Source organism: Portunus trituberculatus, chromosome 31, assembly GCF_017591435.1.
Source record: "Portunus trituberculatus isolate SZX2019 chromosome 31, ASM1759143v1, whole genome shotgun sequence".
NCBI classification, from domain to species: Eukaryota; Metazoa; Arthropoda; class Malacostraca; order Decapoda; family Portunidae; genus Portunus; species Portunus trituberculatus.
In genome coordinates, this window is record NC_059285.1 from 8891573 (window position 1) to 8917396 (window position 25824).

Below are 25824 nucleotides of genomic sequence, written 5' to 3' on the forward strand. Positions count from 1 at the left end.
TGAATAATGGATGCTTATAATGAGGCCTACCTGTACTTTGAATTAAAAAATATATACTTTATACAATATCTTATACGAGTATATAATACTACAATCTAGATATGGTCAACTCTTGATTAACGTGAGTTTGAATAACTCAAATTTGATTTAACATGACTTGATATTTAAGGAGATATGATTAAATAACTTGACATTAAATTTAGTGCGGATTAACTCGAATCGATGACATCATTCACACCCACTGGTGCTTCTGGTGAGAACCACACTGGGCCACGATACAAGAAACTTAACGAGTGGAGCAACTTCCAGCCAAGAAATGGAATCCATGAACACACAGGAAGACATTGTTGCCTTGGTAATGAGGCTGCTAGGAGGTTGCCGATAAAACCACCTCACGAGGAGGTGTTACTGTCTCATATATATATTTATGTTCACAAAACAACATTTCTATTAGCTTTTTAAGAGCTTTACCACACCACACTTGGATGACAGTATAGGACACAAGGTGAAAACGCAAAGAAACCACCATCCACTTAGAGTGCGGGTTAGTTCCAGACTGAGGAGGGAGGACTGTGAGTAGAAACAGCTGAGCATCTCTGAACTATCACTCAGTGTCACAGAGTCAAAGAAGTCAAGAACAAGCAGCCACGCCAATCGGTGACCAATTCTTCTTCTTCTTGTGACCCCCTTTAGCTTGTGTGTTGCTTTCACCTTGTTCCTTGGAAGTTCTGCTTTGGAACGTCACAGTCCCAGAGAAATGTAAACAAACAACTGAACCATTTTTCACCGGTAGGCTAGGTCAAAAAAAAAAAAAAAAAAAAAAAAAAAAAAATATATATATATATATATATATATATATATATATATATATATATATATATATATATACAAATATATTTACATCTACTTATCAAGATTCTATTGATTTGAGATTATAACATCATTCCAATTAACAAGAAAATTTAATTTTATCATAAAATTGTTAATTAGAAACCATAGATCTTAATTTGACCAAAACTTGACGCTAGAGGAAAGCATTGCGTTTCGTCTGACTCAAGATGACGGAAAGCCACCTCCAGCCCCACTCCTAAGAAGCACAATTTCCTGCCTTTCAAAGATAAGCTTGAGCTTATAAGAAAGTGTGAGGCAGGTATAGCTCACAGTGTCATTGTAGTACAAATGGGTGTCCCTAGATCAACAATATCAACAATTTGGAAGAACAGGGACAAGTACTGCGATACCACTGCATCATGCAAGTATTTTTATTTCCAAAAATGTACTCTGCAGCACCCTAATGTGTTTAATAAAATAAGTTATATATAAATGAAGCCTGTAATAGTACTGATTTAGTCTAAGTTAGTGTTTTTAGAGGTTATAGTGATGTTTTGAGGGAGGTCTAGGCTGGAGGTTGGTCCCTATCCCCCTAATTCTTAAGTATCTTATGGGAAAAATTGCTTCATGATTCGAATAAATGCTGATTCAACCAATGAAAAACTGTCCTAACTCCGTTGAATTGCGAAGATCCCCTGTATCATATCTTTTTTATTCATATACGATCATGCCATGAGGATTACTTCGACTCCATGGCACTGAGTGAAAGTCCAGAAATGCTCAGCTGTTCCTTTTCACAGTCCTCACTCTTCAGTCTGGAGCTAACCAAACAATGAGTGGATCATTTCCCAGCATTTTCACCTTGTGTCCTATACTATGGCATCTAAGCGTCCCTCACAGGAAAGTGACTCCAAGAAATCAAGGAAGACTGTAACCACTGAAAAGAAGCTGAAAGTGTTAGATCACTATACTAAGACAGAAGACATCAGTGATTGTCCATGCAATGGGACTGAAGATCATGTTGCATACCATTACAACTAATAAAATGAGAACTTGTGTTTTCATTATTTCCATGACCTAACAATGTACTAAGATTTATTTTGGAAGTATGAGTAACAGAATCCCCAAAGTAGGCAGACTTTCCTGGTGGCCAGGAACGTAACCCTCCTCCTATTAGCACTGTTTTCTATGGGAAAATTGTTTGAATAACATAATTTTAAATAACACAACATCTCCAAGAACATAACCCTCATGTTAATCATGAGTTGACAGTATAGTATTATATTCAACAAAGCTCATATTTTCTCCACTTTAAATTGTAATTTCAGAACAATAGCCTTTAGGAGTGCCTTAGTCTTAAGCTAGTGTTGTCACATAAAAATATAATAAAATCATAGAGCATAAAGTAGCAGCAGTTCTCTGTGACTCCTAAGAAATGTTATCAATCTTTATGGCCCTTTGTGTGAACAAAATCTTTATAAGGCTACTTCTTTTCTAAAATATTACTTATCAGTAGCAACTCCATCAACTTTAGGGACTTGGAGTCAGTTTACCAAGATTGTACACCCCTACACTCTGGTCCCAGGCACAATCAGCAAGCATGTTCTCATTATGGTTGGACAGGTCAAGGCCATACACAAACTCAGTGTGCTTCTCCATCATAAGAAGACAAGGTGAGGGCTGGCTGTGATCCCAGAATCTGTTGGTTTAAAATGTGATAGAAAATGTAAATGTTATTATTAACAAATACAAACTCTAATCTAGTCTCATCTACTCTAATATACAATTCTTCAAACTCCCTTAAAGGTGTGGCCCTAACAAGAGTCTCCATTTATTTATGTTCATACACATAGTCCACTCTCATAAACTTTTAAAGCCTTCAGCCACCTTTCCTTTCTCTCAGGTAATTCAGCACTATGTTCCCTTACTTCATAAACACTTCTCTCTCTAATACACACACACACACACACACACACACACACACACACACACACACACACACACACACACACACACACACACAGTAAAAGTTCATCATATGGTATACAATGGTGGTTCTTCCTCTTATGACTCACTGACTCACCTTGTTGTAAAGTCATAGGAGACTGAGGCTAGTTGAGTCTCCTGGAAGGGTGAACACTTTACCTGCCGTGCTGGGTACTGGTGGCCCTGTAATACAACAGAAGAGTAAAGCTACAAATAGGTTGATATACTCTGTAAAGGGAGGATAGCTAAAGGCCTGTCTATACGAGCAGGCCTGTCCGTGAATGTTGTCCACACGACCGAAGTGATGACGATGTTGCCAGTAGCGGGTGGAGTGCAGAACGAGAACTATGGTGCTTAGCATTTTCAAGAAAAAGATTTTGTGCTCTATGATAATAGCTATGTGTCTCAAGAAGAAAAAGAAGAAAAGGATATGGTGTAAAGATTGGTTAAAGAAAAGAAGTATGTTTAGAAGCACTGTAACAATACTTCATGAAATACAAAGTGCTACTATGCCGTGGGATGTGGGCCCACTGTGGGTTCACAATATTATCTTGCGTCTGGCAGGGTAGAAACTCCAGCTACCGGGCACCAGCTCAGTGATTTCGCTCGGCGGGCTTTCGGGCAATTTGATCGTTTGCCCGTCAAATATGCCTGTTAACGGGCAAGCCCGCCGATCAGGCCCGCTCGTGTGGACAGGCCTTAAGGCAAGCCTCCACACACACATGCACACACATTCTTGCTTTTATATGGAGAGAGAGAGGTGATCCCTACCTATCACAATTAATTCCACAACATATCTGAGTCTCCCTACATCAGGGTCTGTCCATTCAATATGCAAAATTATTTTTCCAAGAAATGGGAGCCAGACTAGGAAATATTAATACATCAGTCAGGAGGAAAGATTGAATGCTTAGAGTTTTATCAAAGTGCATTGCATTGTATGTTTATGGATAAGAAAACATTATCTCTCACATTTCAACATTGAGCAACACCAGTACACTGTCTGCACCTGGCAGCTCTAACCTGGAGGACAAAGACGGGCAATGCTGGCTGCCGTAGATCCCAACCACAGATGTTACAATTTGTGCCAGAAGTCACAATGAGGTTTTGGTTGTACTTGGACCAATCACAGCTGAGGACTTCACCAGCTGTACATGCCTGCACCACCATCGAAGGACCTGCCTGGGGCCTCCGTACATTCCATATTCTCAGTGTGCCATGTAAAACAAACATGTAATTCTCATAAGAAACAATAGATAATAGGGGGGATGCGGGATGTGGTCCAAAAAAATTTGTACAAAATACTCTATTTATTTGGCTAAATTAACATGTTTTTATTATTTACCATTCTAAATACTAGAAGTGTATTTAAAGTAAAGGGAAAAGCAAGAAATAATAAGAGAAAGCAAAAATAATAAGAGAAAACAACAAAACAAAGAATACGTAAACAAAACACTCACTGCGTCACTGCCTTCACCACTCACACCACAGTCAGTCACCATCTTCCTCTGAGCTTTACCACTTTATCAAAATCCACTTATCAAAAATAACCCCACATGCAGAAGAAGATGAAGGACATTTTGGGGCCATCTTGGTGAATTATAGGCAGATTGAAGAGATTCCGTCTGTACTCAGTGCTGGCAGACTGCAAATGAGGCACATGAGAAGAGCGGGAGCTGGATCCAAGATTCTTTAACAACGTCAGAGCAACCTCCTGCCGCGAAATGGCATCCATGAACGCTTGGAGGGACGGTAACGAGGTTGCTATGAGGTTGCTCTCAGGTTGCTGGGAACACCACCTCTCCAGGTGGTGTTACTGTCTTATATATGCATTTATGTTCACAAAACAACATTTCTATTAGTTTTTACAAACCTTGCCCCCCAAGAAAGGATTGTTTTGTAATGCATAAAGTGAAATCTTACATGGAATACCAAAAATAAAGCAGAGATGAGATCGGCCACAGACGAGGCGGAGACTTGCGGCGACTCGGCCGCTTCTTCTTCTTGTGACCCTTTTAGCTTGTGTGTTGCTTTCACCACGATATTTATGTTTCCACTCCTCTATTGCCTGCTATAATGGATATCATATCTTAGTATTCATATATGCTCATGCCATGAGGATAACCTCGACTCCGTGGCACTGAGTGATAGTGAATTACTAATGAAATACCGCGGTATTTCATTAGTAATTCGCTATCGCCTCACCTGTGGCCGATCTCATCTCTGCTTTATTTTTTGGTATTCCATGTAAGATTTCACTTTATGCATTACAAAACAATCCTTTCTTGGGGCAAGGTTTGTAAAAAGCTAATAGAAATGTTGTTTTGTGAACATAAATGCATATATAAGACAGTAACACCACCTCAAGAGGTGGTGTTCCCAGCAACCTGAGAGCAACCTGATAGCAACCTCGTTACCGTCCCTCCAAGCGTTCATGGATGCCATTTCGCGGCAGGAGGTTGCTCTGACGTTGTTAAAGTTTCTTGGATCCAGCTCCTGGCAGCCAATGAGCACTTTTAGGCGGGCTACCAACCTCCACCCGCCAACAGCAACGAATCTTTGTGGATGCTATTTTACGAAGGTTGGTATGTGAGCAGGAGGTTGCTATGGAGGTTGTCTGTACCAACATAGACAACAACCTGCTGTGCAATTGGATCATTGGCCAAAACAGAGCTCCCACCATTTTATTCATTGCAGAGTCACAAGTTTGGGTGGTTCTTTTAGCTTGCAAGGAAGATACGGTCTCACCAGCCTTCTTAATAGAGTCTGCTGACTTCAAAATAGTAGAGACACTGGATGGAGTCAAGCCATGGTGGTGAGCAGTGCTATTAGTTTTCTTGCCTCTCTCGTGTCTGTGAATAAGTTCCAGCTTCACTTCGAGAGTAACAGACTTCCTGGTCTTCTTAGCAACGCTAAGGGCAGGTTGCAGGGCGTTTTGGTGGCATGTTGAGCGAGGGAAGATGAGCTGTTGCTGGACTCTGTTATTGTTTTGAGCTAAGAGTGGGGAAGTGTAGGGGAGTGAGTGGTGCACGTTTTGTCCACGAGAGGCGCTTGTGTATTCAAAAGCCTGTCGGCTTGCGTGATACAGCATGCCTTTCAAACTTTGTTATTCGTTATACAAGCAGATGGTAGTAAAAGGAAACGTTCATTGTAGCAAAATTTACGTCAGAACATTAAATTTGTGTTTGACTCCCGCCTACATCTATGCAACAATGTAGTATTTACCTAGTAAATAATTGTAAAAACTGTAATTGGTGTCGTCATACTACTATGGTGCCAAGGCCAAGGGAACACCAGGTCTGTTCACTTAGGACCTATAGGAGGACTATAGGGGTGAGCGCTCGCGTGACGTTTTGAGAGGGGCTATCTGACAATTTGCCACAGAAGGCACCTGGTTATCAGGCAGGACCATTGTGATTTGTCAAAAAGCCTGTAACCTTGAACAATGATTGATTTGATGAACAGTCAAGGTGTGTTGGAAAAATGACTTAAGTATACAAGGGATCTTACACTTAAGAATTGCTAGCTTGAACCTTTATAATTCACCTCTTTTTTTTTCAATTTCATAAAGAAGTAGTTTTTTTTTTCATATACTGTAAGGATAATTAAGTACTAAGTAATTTCTTAGGTTATTCAGGAGAGTTTTGAAAAAAAAATCAATTGTACAGCTTAAAAGTTATTTAAATTTATTATGATTCTCATTTTTTTATATGAAATTTCCCATAAAATATTTGAAGATGCTCTTTCTTGTAATAAATGTACAGAATATTGCTTTTTTATAACCTTAATTTATAACCTTTTCCATGATTTCTATCGGTGATATACAGTCGGAATACAAGGTATAATGTTACTATGATATATATATATATATATATATATATATATATATATATATATATATATATATATATATATATATATATATATATATATATATATATATATATATATATATATATATATATATATATATATATATATATATATATATATATATATATATATATATATATATATATATATATATATATATATATATATATATATATATATATATATATATATATATATATATATATATATATATATATATATATATATATATATATATATATATATATATATATATATATATATATATATATATATATATATATATATATATATATATATATATATATATATATATATATATATATATATATATATATATATATATATATATATATATATATATATATATATATATATATATATATATATATATATATATATATATATATATATATATATATATATATATATATATATATATATATATATATATATATATATATATATATATATATATATATATATATATATATATATATATATATATATATATATATATATATATATATATATATATATATATATATATATATATATATATATATATATATATATATATATATATATATATATATATATATATATATATATATATATATATATATATATATATATATATATATATATATATATATATATATATATATATATATATATATATATATATATATATATATATATATATATATATATATATATATATATATATATATATATATATATATATATATATATATATATATATATATATATATATATATATATATATATATATATATATATATATATATATATATATATATATATATATATATATATATATATATATATATATATATATATATATATATATATATATATATATATATATATATATATATATATATATATATATATATATATATATATATATATATATATATATATATATATATATATATATATATATATATATATATATATATATATATATATATATATATATATATATATATATATATATATATATATATATATATATATATATATATATATATATATATATATATATATATATATATATATATATATATATATATATATATATATATATATATATATATATATATATATATATATATATATATATATATATATATATATATATATATATATATATATATATATATATATATATATATATATATATATATATATATATATATATATATATATATATATATATATATATATATATATATATATATATATATATATATATATATATATATATATATATATATATATATATATATATATATATATATATATATATATATATATATATATATATATATATATATATATATATATATATATATATATATATATATATATATATATATATATATATATATATATATATATATATATATATATATATATATATATATATATATATATATATATATATATATATATATATATATATATATATATATATATATATATATATATATATATATATATATATATATATATATATATATATATATATATATATATATATATATATATATATATATATATATATATATATATATATATATATATATATATATATATATATATATATATATATATATATATATATATATATATATATATATATATATATATATATATATATATATATATATATATATATATATATATATATATATATATATATATATATATATATATATATATATATATATATATATATATATATATATATATATATATATATATATATATATATATATATATATATATATATATATATATATATATATATATATATATATATATATATATATATATATATATATATATATATATATATATATATATATATATATATATATATATATATATATATATATATATATATATATATATATATATATATATATATATATATATATATATATATATATATATATATATATATATATATATATATATATATATATATATATATATATATATATATATATATATATATATATATATATATATATATATATATATATATATATATATATATATATATATATATATATATATATATATATATATATATATATATATATATATATATATATATATATATATATATATATATATATATATATATATATATATATATATATATATATATATATATATATATATATATATATATATATATATATATATATATATATATATATATATATATATATATATATATATATATATATATATATATATATATATATATATATATATATATATATATATATATATATATATATATATATATATATATATATATATATATATATATATATATATATATATATATATATATATATATATATATATATATATATATATATATATATATATATATATATATATATATATATATATATATATATATATATATATATATATATATATATATATATATATATATATATATATATATATATATATATATATATATATATATATATATATATATATATATATATATATATATATATATATATATATATATATATATATATATATATATATATATATATATATATATATATATATATATATATATATATATATATATATATATATATATATATATATATATATATATATATATATATATATATATATATATATATATATATATATATATATATATATATATATATATATATATATATATATATATATATATATATATATATATATATATATATATATATATATATATATATATATATATATATATATATATATATATATATATATATATATATATATATATATATATATATATATATATATATATATATATATATATATATATATATATATATATATATATATATATATATATATATATATATATATATATATATATATATATATATATATATATATATATATATATATATATATATATATATATATATATATATATATATATATATATATATATATATATATATATATATATATATATATATATATATATATATATATATATATATATATATATATATATATATATATATATATATATATATATATATATATATATATATATATATATATATATATATATATATATATATATATATATATATATATATATATATATATATATATATATATATATATATATATATATATATATATATATATATATATATATATATATATATATATATATATATATATATATATATATATATATATATATATATATATATATATATATATATATATATATATATATATATATATATATATATATATATATATATATATATATATATATATATATATATATATATATATATATATATATATATATATATATATATATATATATATATATATATATATATATATATATATATATATATATATATATATATATATATATATATATATATATATATATATATATATATATATATATATATATATATATATATATATATATATATATATATATATATATATATATATATATATATATATATATATATATATATATATATATATATATATATATATATATATATATATATATATATATATATATATATATATATATATATATATATATATATATATATATATATATATATATATATATATATATATATATATATATATATATATATATATATATATATATATATATATATATATATATATATATATATATATATATATATATATATATATATATATATATATATATATATATATATATATATATATATATATATATATATATATATATATATATATATATATATATATATATATATATATATATATATATATATATATATATATATATATATATATATATATATATATATATATATATATATATATATATATATATATATATATATATATATATATATATATATATATATATATATATATATATATATATATATATATATATATATATATATATATATATATATATATATATATATATATATATATATATATATATATATATATATATATATATATATATATATATATATATATATATATATATATATATATATATATATATATATATATATATATATATATATATATATATATATATATATATATATATATATATATATATATATATATATATATATATATATATATATATATATATATATATATATATATATATATATATATATATATATATATATATATATATATATATATATATATATATATATATATATATATATATATATATATATATATATATATATATATATATATATATATATATATATATATATATATATATATATATATATATATATATATATATATATATATATATATATATATATATATATATATATATATATATATATATATATATATATATATATATATATATATATATATATATATGCCCTACATATGATGAGTGATTAATTAATGGAGAGGAAAAGGGATGACCACCCAGATCAATAATGCAGGATGGCAGGAAAATAAATACCTGAAGCTGAAGCAACACACCCCGGCAAATGAGGTGACCATGCTGCTTGGTATACAAGTCCCTCGTGTCCTGCCAAGGTCACCAGGGAGCTCTGATGGTTGGGATCCCACTGCAAGACATTTAGAAATTTATAAGAATAGAGACTGGGTAGACACCCTGTGTTTTAATTTGGGGTTACATAAGATGTCATATTTCTGGCCATAAAAATTACCATACAACTGAAGCAGGTATAAATTTATCAGAGTAACGTCTTTTAACTTGGAAACAAAAGTATCACATAATGGAATATTCCTGTAAATGGACTGTTTCATCATTATTTTAAGATGTTTATTCCAAGTGATTCAGGCAAAAATTCTATCTTATAACTGCTTTCACATGTTCTTTCATAATAAAGTCATAATTCTGCATCTCCCTGTTCTCAACCTCACTCACCAGCCGGATTGTGGAGTCCCACGAGGCCGAGACAAATAGATGCTCATCCCTTGTCTGGCTCCAGTGCACAGAAGCAGCTTCCCGGGTGTGCTCCTTGTACACCCTCAAGGGTACCTATGACCATGGTGCACAAATGTTAGGGATACTTGTTATTATTATTATTATTATTATTATTATTATTATTATTATTATTACTATTGTTATTATTATTATTGTTATTTTATTATTATTATTATTGTTATTGTTATTATTATTATTATCATCATCATATTTTCCAAATCTTTCTTCTATGTGCATATCCTCTGCATGATGAGGTCAGGCAAATATATTTATGTTAAATAGCTTCACTTAAAATTCATATCTGGAGGATGTATGAACAGGAGAGACTGTATGTGTCTTCTTCACTATTTATGTAATGCTACCATTACTTTAAGGATAATACATATTACCTTCCTTTTAGGATAATAAACTTTTCATTTGCTAATATGTCAGCCTTTGATACAGCCAACCCCCGCTTAATGAAGGTACACACAACGAAATTTTGCTACAACAAAGGTTTCTTTACTACCATCTGCTCGTTTAATAAACACCAAACTCGCTTTAACAAAATTTTATCCAGGTAATTTTTCCCAAGTTTGAAAGCCCCGCTGTATCATGCAAGCCGACAGGCTTTTGAATACACCAGCACCTCTCATGGACAAAACGTGTACCGTTCACTCCCTCTAGTTCAAAACAATAAGTGTCAGCAGCAGCTCGTCTTCCCTCGCTCTACATGCCACCAAAACGCCCTGCAATGTCGCCTAGCATTGCTAAGAAGACCAGGAAGTCTCTTACTCTCGAAGTGAAGCTGAATATTATTCACAGACACGAGAGAGGCGAGAAAACTAATAGCATTGCTTCCCACCATGGCTTGACTCCATCTACAGTCTACCATTTTCAAGTCAGTAGACTCTATTAAGAAGGCTGGTGAGATTATATCTTCCTTGCAAGCTAAAAGAACCACCTGAACTCGTGACTCTGCAATGGATAAAATGGAAAGCCTTGTGGTAATGTGGTACATAAGTTTTGTATGCGGTACAATGATGCATCCTTTGTTTGCATTCCATAGGTTGCCAGCTAGCGTATTTCCTGCTCCACTCTCCCTCCCTTCATAAATTTAAGATCATCAACATTATAAAGTTACATACATACATTAGTGTACATTATAATGACAGTCTTAAATTAAACTGTCTAAATGTTTAACTTCATAATTTTTACTTTCATTAAACCTTTTACTGTACTATGATGCACTCTCGCTTTGTACTCTCAATGGAAGCTGAAGTCAGGGGTTAAACTTGTTATAATTGGTTCGCTTAACGAAAGTTCGCTTAACGAAGGGTTTTTTAGGAACGTAACCCGTTCGTTAAGCGGGGATTGCCTAACTAAGGCGATGGTAGAACAGGAGATAGATAAACTAAAGAAATTCAAGTCACCAGGACCTGATGAAGTATATCCAAGGGTTCTAAAGGAATGCAAGGAAGTCGTCAGCGAGCCTCTAGCGGTACTTTTTAGGATGTCACTGGAGTCAGGTGAGGTACCTACAATGTGGAGAGAAGCTAATGTGGTTCCCATATTTAAGAAGGAGATAAAACCCTAACGTCTAATTACAGGCCTGTCAGCTTAACTTCAGTTGTGGGTAAATTAATGGAATCAATAATAGCGAAAAACATTAGGGAACACCTAGACAAACACGGCTTGATAAATCAAACACAACATGGATTTACGAAGGGGAAGTCGTGTCTTACAAACTTGTTGAGCTTTTATAGTAAGGTTTATGAGGCGGCAGATAAAGGTGATAATTATGACATTCTATACTTAGATTTCAGTAAAGCCTTTGACAAGGTACCTCACCAGAGGCTCTTAAAAAAGGTTAAAACACACGGTATATAGGAGGTAGAATAGTAGGCTGGATTAAAGCGTGGTTAGACGACAGGCGACAAAGGGTAGTAATTAATGGATCTAATTCCGAGTGGGAGAAGTAGTTAGTGGGTGCCACAGGGCTCAGTTTTAGGGCCATTATTATTTCTAATATATATCAACGACTTGGATAGTGGAATTAATAGTGATATCAGTAAATTTGCGGACGACACAAAGATAGGTAGATTAATTAGGTCCGATTCGGATGCCAAGGCTTTGCAGGCTGACTTGGATAGGATGAAAGAATGGACAGATAGATGGCTAATGCAGTTCAATATTAACAAGTGCAGGGTACTGAGCGTAGGTAGAGATAATCCAAGCAATAGGTACACGATAGATAACGTGGCACTAGGAAGTTCCAAGTATGAGAAAGATTTAGGAGTCATAGTTAGCTCTGATCTCGGTACAAGGAAGCAATGTATTGAGGCCAGAAATAAGGCGAATAGAGTATTAGGTTTCATTTTAGAAGTGTTAAAAGCAGGAGTCCTGAAGTAATACTAAAATTATACTTAGCGCTGGTCAGGCCACATCTTGACTATGCGGTACAATTCTAGTCCCCACATTTCAGGAAGGACATAGCTCTGTTGGAGTCAGTGCAAAGGAGGATGACTAAAAAAGATACAGGGAATGAGGGATATTCCCTATGAAGAGAGACTGAAAAAACTTAATCTGCATTCCTTACAGAGACGTAGGTTAAGAGGAGACCTGATAGAAGTAGAAGTGGTATAAGGGTTTTAACAGAGGGGACATGAATGTAGTTCTTAGGATCAGTAGCAGGGACAGAACCAGAAATAATGGGTTTAAACTTGAAAAATTCAGGTTTAGGAAAGAAATGGGAAGAAACTGGTTTTCAAACAGTCTCATTGGTCATGTAGTCAGGGCTGAGTCAATAGGGAGCTTTAAAAGAAGGTTAGATAAGTTCATGGATGGGGTAGATAGATGGAATTAGGTAGCTAAAGCACACTGGGACTGCCTCGTATAGGCCTAGCGGCCTCTTGCAGCTTCCCTCTTCTTATGTTCTTAAACTAAGATTATACAATAAGATTGCAACTTATGTGTAGTTGAGTTGCCAACAATATATATGTATATATATTTTTTTTATGGTAAGGCCTATAGCACCTGTAGGCACATTTGAAGAGTGTATGGGAAGTGCTGTTCAGCTTCCGCCCATTAGTGGTGCAGGCAATTTTATTTATAGTGGTACCCATATTAGGGACCATATCACCCCCCCAAGCTCATCTTGAGGGATGATATGGGTATCATGGTGACATGTAGGTAACTTTAAATCACTCGACAAATGGCAAAGTGTTTTAAGGCTGTTCATGGTGGGATTCGAACCTACGCGTGGACGTCTGCCCGATCCCACACTCACCACCTTATCCACTATGCCACCGCCTCCCTATAGATGCCAGCCTCACCTGAGGTTGGCTTGTGTTCCACATCTGGAGGGAGCCATCTCCTGCAGCACTGACCACGCACTTTGGGTTCTGTTCACTCCAGGTCAGGTCAAAGAGGCCATCCTGCCACTGACAGCAGCACACCTGGCCATTGCCAGGTAATCCAAGATCCATTACCAACAGACTGCCACCTCCTGCACAGAGAATCAACAATCACTAATATGAGATACAGCAAGACAGCATCAACTACACCTTTTCACTCCCATATTAAAACAACTGAAATTTAAATAAAAAAAAACTATTAAATTTCATATCAAAACAAAGAAACAAAATAAAAAAAGGAGAATTTCAAATTTACAAAAAATTACTCTCAAATTAATATGCTATCTGTAATGTGACCCATCATTGGATCAGCAGCTTCTATTGCACCTCCAGCCAATTGAGAGTAGACTGACTTAGAATAAATCACAGAACAACATGTTGAGTTTATCAGTTTGTGATGACGAGTAATGGTTTGGGCTTGTAGAAAGAATATCAGTAAGTGGCTGGGTGAAAAGCTAAATGCAGTTAGTACAGTTTTGTGAAGATAAATCCAAGTAAACTTGGAATGAAGTGGTCTAGAAGAGTTTTCAAAGATCTTGACTTTTATAGAAGGACAGATGAGGGAGATCAGCCTGGCAAGCCACCATTAGATGACCAAAGCCATCACATATAAGTATATAAGAAGCCTTTGAAGATAGATTATAATATGAAAAAAAAGAAAATGATGAATATTCCCATCACCTGATAGACCAAAATTTTGTCCAGTGGCAACAGCAATAAGACTGGGGCTAAATGGGCTGAATTTAACACTGTAGCCATGGTGACCTGGGGTGCGCAGGAGCCTAATGTTGCCCGTTGCAGACATCATCTTGACGGCTTTAATAAAGAGCTGAAATGTACAGAACAATGTATCAAAATTTCAAATTTGAGAAAGCTTAAGGAATTGCAATTTTGATTAAAAGCTACTTTTATCACTGAATACAAGTACATTACTTTATTTAAATCAAGGTATGGAACATACCTTGATTTAAAGCAAAGCAAAGGATCACTGAATTTCATCCCTCTACAACATTACAAGGTGGAAAGAATTCATGTTCTCCCCAGTTTCCCTTCCTTTGCAGCTTCACTTCGGGTTCTATGCCTTGAACACCTTTATATAGATCATCCTCCTGTTATGGGAAAATTAAGCGAAACTTTCAGTCTCTTATTTTATCCATTCACATACAATGACAGCAGATTCCTATTTTACCATGTCTAACTTCCAATAAGTGGTAATAAAAGGTTGTTGTTTATAAATACACATTGGTATTTTGCACAAAATTTTAAGGTAATTAATTTTGCATCTGTATAGGAAACACATTAAAATCAAACCAAAAACCATGATTTCATCATCTTGTATGATAAAATTTACCAACCTGACCTAACCTAACATACTTTGCCTGACAATCCTAACCTAATTTTTAAGCACCTTGCCAGCAGGAGAAATAGCTGCCACAGGAATTCCCTATTTACTTATATCTAAATGGAAACTTGAAGATTGATTTCAATAAAAATAAATAATAATAAATAGATGAAAAAAAATTTCCAAGTGACGAAACTGAGTGGAATATATAGAAAGACAAGTATGGTGATTCCATATGCTAGTAAAGATCTGCCTATGTCAATAATATGAATCATAGCTCTCCCCCCCATTAGATATCACTGCAAAAACTTTTGATGAAATAAAATCTATTGCTTGTAAGCTTGGGGAAATACAGGTGCATCAGATGTGTCCATAAATTAAAGTAATTGACTGGTGTGGGGGAAATGCAATACAAAACTTTCTACTTACTTATTATAATTTCATATAGCAGTAGTGTGTGTGTATTGTGGGGCCTGAAGCACCCTTAGAAGAGTGCACATGAGAAACAGGACTCATAGATTAAAATGTGGTGTTGTTGGTGAGACAGCGAGGATTTAATGATTCTTTCAAGCCAAGGTGGTCCTATGAAGTTATCATAGGCGTAGCAGCTGGCCAGTCTCCTTCACGAAAACAGCTGATGCGGATGACTGCTGCTGGATGCCGTGCTAGGTGTGTCAAAAGGCTACCAGTGCCAGAGTAGGAAGGTCGAGTTGTGATGTAAAGGGCCGAGAGTTGGGAGCGCTGTACAGTGTAGTAGAATTGGAATCGTGGACAGTCAACCATGAAGTGCACACTGGTCTCTGGGTCGACGCTGTAAAATTGTTAAATGTTAGATAATAGCTTTCTCTGCCGAAGGACAGTTGTGGTTGGTTTCCAGCGGTCCACATCACCACCACTTTCATTACACGTTGCACAGGCAAGCACATAATAAAATACAGAACAAGATACATACACAATCAACAACTGCCACTTACCTCCAAGAAAATGAAAACAAATGTAAAATCAGCTTGATTTTATTTCAGCTAGCACTTCCCTCCGGCCAATCAACAAGCCCCTTCTACACCGCCTTGGTCGACGACGTAAACATTATCAGTTGCCAATTAATATTATATACAACATTATATCGAAACTATACTATATAAGAGAATTTATATCCGTCACACTTCTATATATTTTGATATTTATTTGATTAGTTTCTCACCACAAAACAGACTATTGTGAGGAGAATATTTTTAATGTTGACACTTGGTTGACACAGCCCGCTACGTTCAAGACAAGGCATGCAGTACGTTTACAGTTTCATGTATTGACTTCATGTGATGTTGTTGTGTAGTTTATTTAGTGATCAAATTTCTAATGGGATACCATCAATAGAATTGTTTCAATAGTAACAAAAGAACGAGTGGGAGTTGTGTAACGGACCGAATTACTCTATCTACGTATTCCCACACACTGTAGCTGCATATGCTACTGCATCCATGTTAATTGTCCACAGTCTGTATTAATTACTACATAGGCGTCTACACTTATATGAACGTCTCAGGAAAAGAACCATAAAGCAGCAGTAGCAGCAGTAACATTATGTTGTGTTGCATCACCGAGTTGCAACTTTGCCGCATCCTGAATGAATTCGGTGACAGTCGCAAAGTCAGATACGCACCTGGAAAAAAATAATAAATTCGCGCCAGCTCTGTTATTAGTAAGAGCAGCAGCAGCAGCAGCAGCAGCAGCAACAGCAACAGCAACAGCAGCAACAACAACAACAACAACAACAACAACAACAACTACATCAGTATCAGCAGCAGCAGCTGTACCTGTAGTATTATCGCATCAACTTGTTGCTGAGAATTATACAAGTTGTTTATGTCTGTCAGAAAAGGTACTATACGTGAGGGGGAAGGGGAGAAGGGGATCAACCTGCCGCTGCAGAGGGAGAGTGTCACTCAGAGGAAAAGTAAGGGGAAGAGGGGCGGGGGATAGACTGACACCTCTGCATTATTATAATACCTCTTCCCCTTCCCCGAGGGTAGGGGAAGAGGGGCGGTGGGAGGGCGCCAATGGATTGTTCGCCCAGGGTGCAAAACTAGCCAGGACCGCTTCTGCTAGTACTAGTAGTAACAGTAATAATAACAGTTATAATAGAAGTAGTAGTAGCAGCAACAGCAGCAGCAGTAGTAATATTTGATTAGTAGTACCTAGTTGTTGCTGCTAGTTATGTGGTGATGATGGCGATACGTTTATCATCTTGTTAGATAACGTAGGAAAAATATAACTTAATTTGTATACTCTGAAAAACAAAACAATGGAAGTACAGAAAATCATGGCGAAGTGATTACCTAGGTCCTACCTTGGGTCCTAATTATAAGCTTCCATCGTTATTATGTCTGATATAAAATTTAAAATCTCGCGCTTAAATGAAAATATTTGCAATAAAATATTGTATTCCACATATGAGCTCATTTAAAGCACTGAATAACACATATGAAAGTCTTAAATTCTTTATGTTTTAGTCCAATCATAGATAAAGACAGTCTTTTTGCCTTGAAGTGAACCCGGAATAGAATCAACATTCAAATATGGATTCGTCTATTGTATGTAAGACAGTCTGTGATTGGTCGGCGGGTGTCTTCTGTTTGGAAGTTCGTATGGCAAGACACGTCGATAACTGAAAGCCACCTGCGATCTTTTAAATTTGAACCTTCACAAGTGCCACTTGAATCTGCTGATTGACAATATGGCTTTGAATTAAAGAGGGCAAAAGTTGCTACCGCTGGTGGAGTGCTTGAGTGGAGCGTAGTGGCAACAGTGGCCACGGAGAACCGAGGCGTGGAGCTACTCTCGCCGGGACGGATTTGAATAGTGCCGTGAGAGCCGCGGTGGTGGACGAGTGTTTGTGTGGATTTTGGCATTTTCGAGGATTGTAGCGCTCTTTGTGTAATCATGAAGATGGAGGAGGTGAATGTGGGTGGCCTTGGTGTCGGGGTGACCGTGGATATCCAGAGAACAGACGGTGAGTACTCTTAAAAGAGTAAAGTATACACTTTGACTGTGTTCTCTTGTTACTGGCTTGTCAGGAGCACCGCTCGGGAATCGGCGGCAGGGACGTGTGAATATTGCCTTGTTGCTAGTAATGTCCTAAGGAACTTTTGGTATGTGGGCTAGTGTGTAGCAGCCTTGGTGAGATGTTTGGGATAGGTGAGACGAGGCAGGGAATGGATTGTAAGGGCGGTGTTGTTACCTCATAACAGTAACGTTAGATGTTGGGCAGCAGCAGTTGTCCACCGTGGGAAGGGCGGGGGTCTTGGCGGCGGCACGATGCAGCATGTTCACTTGTGGAGGTAACAGTTTCATGCTTGTCCGTTGAGTTGAACCACAACATATTGCTGGCGATGCTAGGGATACGGGTTGTGTGTGTGTGTGTGCGCTCTGTTTAGTGTAAATACTGATACTCTCCTTTGAACTCAGACGGGCAGTGACTTTCGTGCATAGTTATGGTGCATACTGCACACATAAGGAAGTTAAAGGATAAAGATTATAAATGATATTTAATTAAGAAAAAAAATTTCCCGTCAATCCCTCGAATTTAGATTAACGTTTTAATATATACAGCAGTTCTTTGTCACGGTGCCTCTTGTAGTGCAAGTATGAAGTTTAGGGTTTCCAGTCATTCCAGCCACTGAATGTCCACCAACCCCATTAGAATGAAGGTAGAGTACAAGGATGCTGTGTTATGATGGGGATTGGGTAGGGTATGGTATGGTGGTTGTGGGAGTGTCAGCCTGCCAAAGTAAGAGGTCAGGCAGGTTGGTGAGATGTCACTCACCAACAAAACAATTCCCACTAATGTGATGGTGGGTGCTCATGTCTTATGTTGTCAACTCACTTGGTAGGGTCTTGCCACCCTACGTCCAGCCAGACGGGACAAAAGAGGGACAGGCCCAAGATTTCAAGATAGATACTGCAGTCAGGTTACCCAGGCAGCACAACTCATACATGTTTCTAAATGATTGATTGAGTGTATCATTCATAGAAAAATAAAGCATGAAAATATCAGGGGGTAAACATAAGATCAGGAGAACAAATCTTTACCTAAAAAACGATTGCAATCTGGATTTAAATGTAGGGAGGCTGGGAGCATAAAAAATATCATGGGGTAGTGAATTCCATTTCTGAACGATTCTACATGAGAAAAAATGTCTGCGGACTTCACAGTGTGAATGTTGCATTTGAATCTTAAATCTATGGTCTCTAGTGCCAACCATTGGGGACAGTTAAGATGTCAGATGGGGAGATGATGGAGAGATTGTGAAAAATGCGATAACAATATACAAGATCTTGTCTCAACATTCTGCCCATCACAGAGAACAAACCCAATGTGGACAGCCTATCAGAATATGGAAGATGAGGTACAAGGAAGCTCATGGCAGAGGTTAATTTCATAGATAGCCTTAGATTCCAGCATGTCAAAAAAGAACAGGATGTTGGGTTTGCAATGTTCATGCCAAGAAGAAAAGGTGCTACACTGTGTCATATGGCAAAATAACACCATCAAAAATCCTAAGGAACACAACTAGAGCAGATAGAGGAAAATACATATAAATGTACTTTTGAGACTTACAACTAGTGATGTTTAACTGCCCAAAAATACCCAACCAGCATAGAATTCCTCCGCAGTTGTATTTCACTGTTGGTTTATTCAGACTAAGCTTGTGATACATTTACTTAGTTCTCAAACATTTTGGTATCATCTCACCAGTGAAATTTGTATATATTAGCTCTCAAAGAAGTTTTTCAAGATGGCTTGTGATTGCAGTGGTAGTTTAACGGTGGTTATGCTCTGTCAGTGAGAAAAAAGATTGTCAAATTATTTATCCTTGTGGCCTTTGAAAATGGTCCTTATGTAAACCCTTGTTTGCTGCTTATTAAAAAATAGTTTACCAAAAAACTACTCAAATATTTAAGTTTCATATTTCTCAGTACAAATCTACTCTGCTTTGCAGTGACTCATTTATTGGAAGACTATATCCTTATGATTTCAAGATGTGACAACTTTATTTTGCTAATCATGTGATTAATTATTGTTTTATAGTCATTTCTAAGTTCTCTTATTTCTTACATTTTTCCTTTCTTACATTTTTCCTATCTTTTTTGAATGGTAAGATAGAATTTTCTCATTTATTAATCCTCTTTCATTAAATTTACTTTAAAGAAGAGATATGGTACATTTACTTGCATCTTCCATATGTAGAGAACAAAGATACTGATGAGAACATTGTTGTTCATACAAGGATGTTCATTAATTTCATGAGACAAACCATTTTTACACCATCGGGGCACACTAAATTTGGTAGACTGCTTTACATCCTCTGTTTAGTGGTCAACATTGCTGCTCAATGCACAAGTGTGGGGTTTGTATGTAACATTAATTTTAGCTATAGGTCTAAAGGTTACAGACAATTGCAATGGGTATATAATTATAAGCTTTTGGCTAGTGCAGTGGCAACATTCTGCCCTGACATTGCTAAGACCAGCTGATCAAGTCTCACTTGGGCTCATGTGTTTAAGCTGTTTACTGGGAGGTTACTGCTTTGGTTAGAGCACCACAGTGGGGGAGTTGGGTTCACCTGGCTGATGTTTTGGAGAGCGTCAGATATGATGGATACTGGAACTAAAACCAGCAAACTTTTAACTTCAACTTCTAAAACTTCATAGTTATGTGTCACAGCTCATAAGCTTTTCAGTGGGTTTGAAGTATTGCATGTGTACCGTACATAGTTTCTCCTCCACGGCTGCCAGGTGTCAGAATAAGTATTTCTCATGATTAGATTTGGAAAAAAAAAATGCTAAATTTGTGTTATTGATGTAATTTTACACACTGCCCCATCCACTCTAAGAAGATCAAGTCCTGTTGAATGTTTGGGTGTTGTGGTTGATGTGTGGAGTTTTTGTTGGTGTGAAGTGTATGTACATCAGCAATAATGGGACACCATTGACCAGGTAGTGGTGATCTTTGTGAGGGATAGCAGGCAAAGCCACAAGTGTGTTTGCACAGCTTTAAGTAACTATCTTAATTACGGTATGTACACCTACAGTATATTAAAAGAAATATTCATTAGCTAAATGTTCTTATAAAAGGTTGTAGCTAATGCTCTGCATAAATAATCCACTTTATTTAATTATGTATTTATTTATTTATTTATTGGTGGGGTTAGGGGGTTAAAAGACATCCTGGCAAATCAAACAAGCAGCTGTTGGGCGGGGCAGGGTGGAGTGCCCTTTTTGATGCTCTTAAGTTTTTCTGTTAGCAGCACTCAAGCTGTATTTGTATGTGCACTATTCATGCTGGGGGAAAAAAAATCTGTGCATGAGGTAATGTGCTATTTAGAAGCTCAGCTAATAGTGGCACAAGCCAGTTCCTTGACCAACCTGACCACCCACACACCCTCCACCACTAGCCTGGAAATTGAAGTGGTGGTGACTTGATGGTCCTGACGAAAAATGAATATGGGTGGGTACGGCTTTCTTCGGGGGAGTTGGAGTGGAGATGGTGAGGTCGAGGCTTTGGCGAGTCAGCAAGATGATGGTTAAGGTGCTTTGGCGCTTGTTATTGGTCGGTGGTGCAACAGCCTGAGGGCCAAGAGTAGATGCAGTGCCATTGTAAGCATTAGATGTCCAGTTAGAAGTGATTGGGAGCTATGAAACCTTTACATTTTTACTATGTTAGTAAGCCTTTCATAACTACTGAAACTCCGAAAAATTCTCTTGTAGTTCTCGCCATTCATAACAATATTTCTAACCGTAGATGAATTTGTTGGTGGCTGTTGGAAGAAAAAACATAATTGCATAAAACAATGGAATTGGTCACGTGGGTGGTGGTGAGTGGCAGTAAAGACGCGTGTCTGTGACGACACTGGTAGTACCCCGTGATCGTTAGCATCATTGGAAAGACCACGCGGTGATAACTGTTGTCTTCTTGGTATGGTGTAATGTTTTAAAGTGGAATGTGTCCTGAAGGTAATGGTGTACGGTTTACGGTTGCACGATAGTGTGGTGACCCTTGCCAGACGCTACTAGTCGGTGCATGACGGTAGGACAGCAGCAGCCCGAGACAGCTCTGCGTCACGGCCTCCGCTTGCCCTGACATGCACCGCAAGGAAAGGACTGGGTGGGCTGGGAAACTTTTTGCTCTCTGTCCACTTCCTTGACAAGTGGTTGTACTTTCATGAGAGCTGTGGTGCAGGATTTGGCACTCGGCTGCTCTTTCTCTGGGGAAGAGTTGCGAGGGGAGAGGCCGAGCATTATCTGACCATTATCTGACGTGGTCGTTGACACAACCTGAGCAAAGGGTTGGACAGTGTCATCTGGGTAGTGGGTAGAGCGAAGCAGCTGATCTCGCTAGCCACTTCCCTGTACTCTCCCATACCATCTTTCCTTATCCCTTCTATGGCTTACTGGCAAGCTGTCTAGGTAATGTGGTAGGTTATGTTCCCAATGTGTCTGTGTGTCTAAGTACACTGATTATCTCTACACCGTGTACAGGTACGGTGGGTATTGGGTAATTCTCGTTAACCTTTCTTGTCATCCAGCCCCGTGCCCTAATATGTAGAGAATATTGATATAGTGGCCTTTTGTCAACCTTTCCTTCCTTCCTCTTCCCTGTTCTTTGGTGTGTATAACTACTTTAACTTTGTTTCCTTCCCTGCTTAATTTGATTTCTTACATTACTCTAGGTATTTCCTCCTTCTTTATACCTCTTCCTACTCCTCTCCAGTTTTTCACTTATATTGGCATGTGCTCTTGTTTCCCGGCGTCCAAATATATTGCCCACCCCTCCATGCCTCTTCTCCCCAGAGCAGTTCATCTTCCCTCCCCCATGCATTCCTTCATTTTCCTCCACTTCCTTCCTTCCCCTTCAGTTCTTATTTCCACGTCTTTTATTTTATTTCTTCTCTCCCTCACTGCCTCCAACCCTTCACCCTTCCCGTTCACAATGCTCAAATAGATACATTCCTATCCTTTCCCACAAGTCTCGTTCGCTTGTTTATTTGCATTCAATACATAAACATGAGTAAATAAATAATTATCCCAATTTTCCTTGCATATCTCTTTTCCATGACTTGAAAGGAAGAATGAATAAAAAGCGACCTAGTACCCTGATTAAATATAAATCCTGCTCTGTCGCTCATCCCTCTCCCTCCTCCTCTCGTGTCACGTGTGTTGCTTGTGAGGGCAAAGCGTTGGCTGTGCTTGGCAGTGATGGGAAGAGAGAGAGAGAGAGAAGGGGAAGGCCGATAGAAAGTGAGTTAGACACGGCAGCTGTTTTTCCTGGGTGATCTTAGGAGGGCATGAGGGGAAGCAGTTGTTTGGGCGGGACAAGGCTGCTTTGGGCTAGACGAAGGTTTGGCTAGGTGAAGGCTGTGGGATGTACCGAGAAAATAATAATAATGTGCCTTGAAGTATTAATTGGTGCCGCTGCAATAAGAATTGTCACTGAACAGACTCTCTCTCTCTCTCTCTCTCTCTCTCTCTCTCTCTCTCTCTCTCTCTCTCTCTCTCTCTCTCTCTCTCTCTCTCTCTCAACTGAATTAAAACTATTTCATGTCCTGTGTCACATTAATACCTTAAATATTGACGTGATGATACTGACGTGTGTGTGTGTGTGTGTGTGTGTGTGTGTGTGTGTGTGTGTGTTTATGACGGTGACCTCATCCTGCCGCCGCCGTCGCCGCCTCCCACACGTCGTATTGGAGCGTCGACTTACAAGGAGCGTGCGGGCGAGGTTATGGTGGTGGTGTTGGGAGTGGGGGGATAGGGAGGGAAGAGGTCTGGGTGATGTGGTGAAGGCTTGGGGACTTGGGATGGTGACTGGGACATGTGCAGAGGCCGTGGGGGTGATGTATGGTGACTGGTGGTGAATTGGGAGTTTATGATGGTGATAGTGATGGTAGTAGAGGAGTTTTGGGATCTGACATGGTGATAATGGGATGGAATATTGGGGTGTTGAGGTCACAGTAATGGTAGGGAATGGAAATGTAGAGATTGTGATGATGTTATGGATGAAAAATGGTGTTTAATAGGTGTGATGGAGATGAGACGGGTGAAACTTGGTGGTGGTGATGATGGTGACAAGAATAATGTTAGTTTTGATATTTGTAATGAGATAGTATTATAGTGAAAGAGAAGGAATCAAGTCACTATTTTAATGGTAATGATGGTGATTAGTTCCCTTCTTGGTATTTGTAAATGAGAGATTATATTGTGGTGTCCGTGATAAAAGGGGAATCATATCACTGTTTTGTAAGGATAGTGGTTGGTGATCCCCC

At 33.4% G+C, this 25824-nt stretch overlaps 2 protein-coding genes across 4 annotated transcripts in view; one reads left to right on the forward strand and one right to left on the reverse strand.

Moving 5' to 3' along the window:
* Window positions 1–890: 890 nt before the first annotated feature.
* Window positions 891–17584, reverse strand: LOC123511200 (peroxisomal targeting signal 2 receptor-like). Its single transcript, XM_045266870.1, has 10 exons — window positions 17476–17584; window positions 16931–17312; window positions 16121–16268; window positions 15841–15989; window positions 15079–15251; window positions 11705–11818; window positions 11272–11381; window positions 3841–4039; window positions 2915–3000; window positions 891–2530 (listed from the first exon to the last, which is right to left on the reverse strand). The coding sequence occupies exons 3-10, from the start codon at window positions 16156–16158 to the stop codon at window positions 2362–2364; spliced, it is 1038 nt and encodes a 345-aa protein (XP_045122805.1). The 5' UTR covers window positions 16159–16268; window positions 16931–17312; window positions 17476–17584; the 3' UTR covers window positions 891–2361.
* Window positions 17585–19152: 1568 nt separating this feature from the next.
* The window catches only part of LOC123511201 (kinesin-like protein KIF2A), an 80613-nt gene continuing 73941 nt past the window's right edge, over window positions 19153–25824 (forward strand). For 2 of the 3 annotated variants that reach the window (XM_045266877.1, XM_045266881.1), the window contains exon 1: window positions 19154–19511. In XM_045266877.1, coding sequence (XP_045122812.1) covers window positions 19442–19511 — 70 coding nt within the window. In that variant the 5' untranslated portion in view covers window positions 19154–19441. Of the gene's footprint in view, window positions 19512–25824 lie in introns of all 3 variants that reach the window. The other variant, XM_045266875.1, reaches the window with a different exon arrangement.

Bases quoted from the DNA above. Each gene is read 5' to 3' on its own strand.
- LOC123511200 (XM_045266870.1), bottom strand. From the start codon at position 16,158: ATGAAATTCAGTGATCCTTTGCTTTGCTTTAAATCAAG. The intron at 11,819-15,078 runs GTGAGGCTGGCA...CCATGGTCATAG, and splicing joins GGAACACAAGCCAACCTCAG to GTACCCTTGAGGGTGTACAA. The intron at 3,001-3,840 runs GTTAGAGCTGCC...GTTGTATTACAG, and splicing joins TGCCCGTCTTTGTCCTCCAG to GGCCACCAGTACCCAGCACG.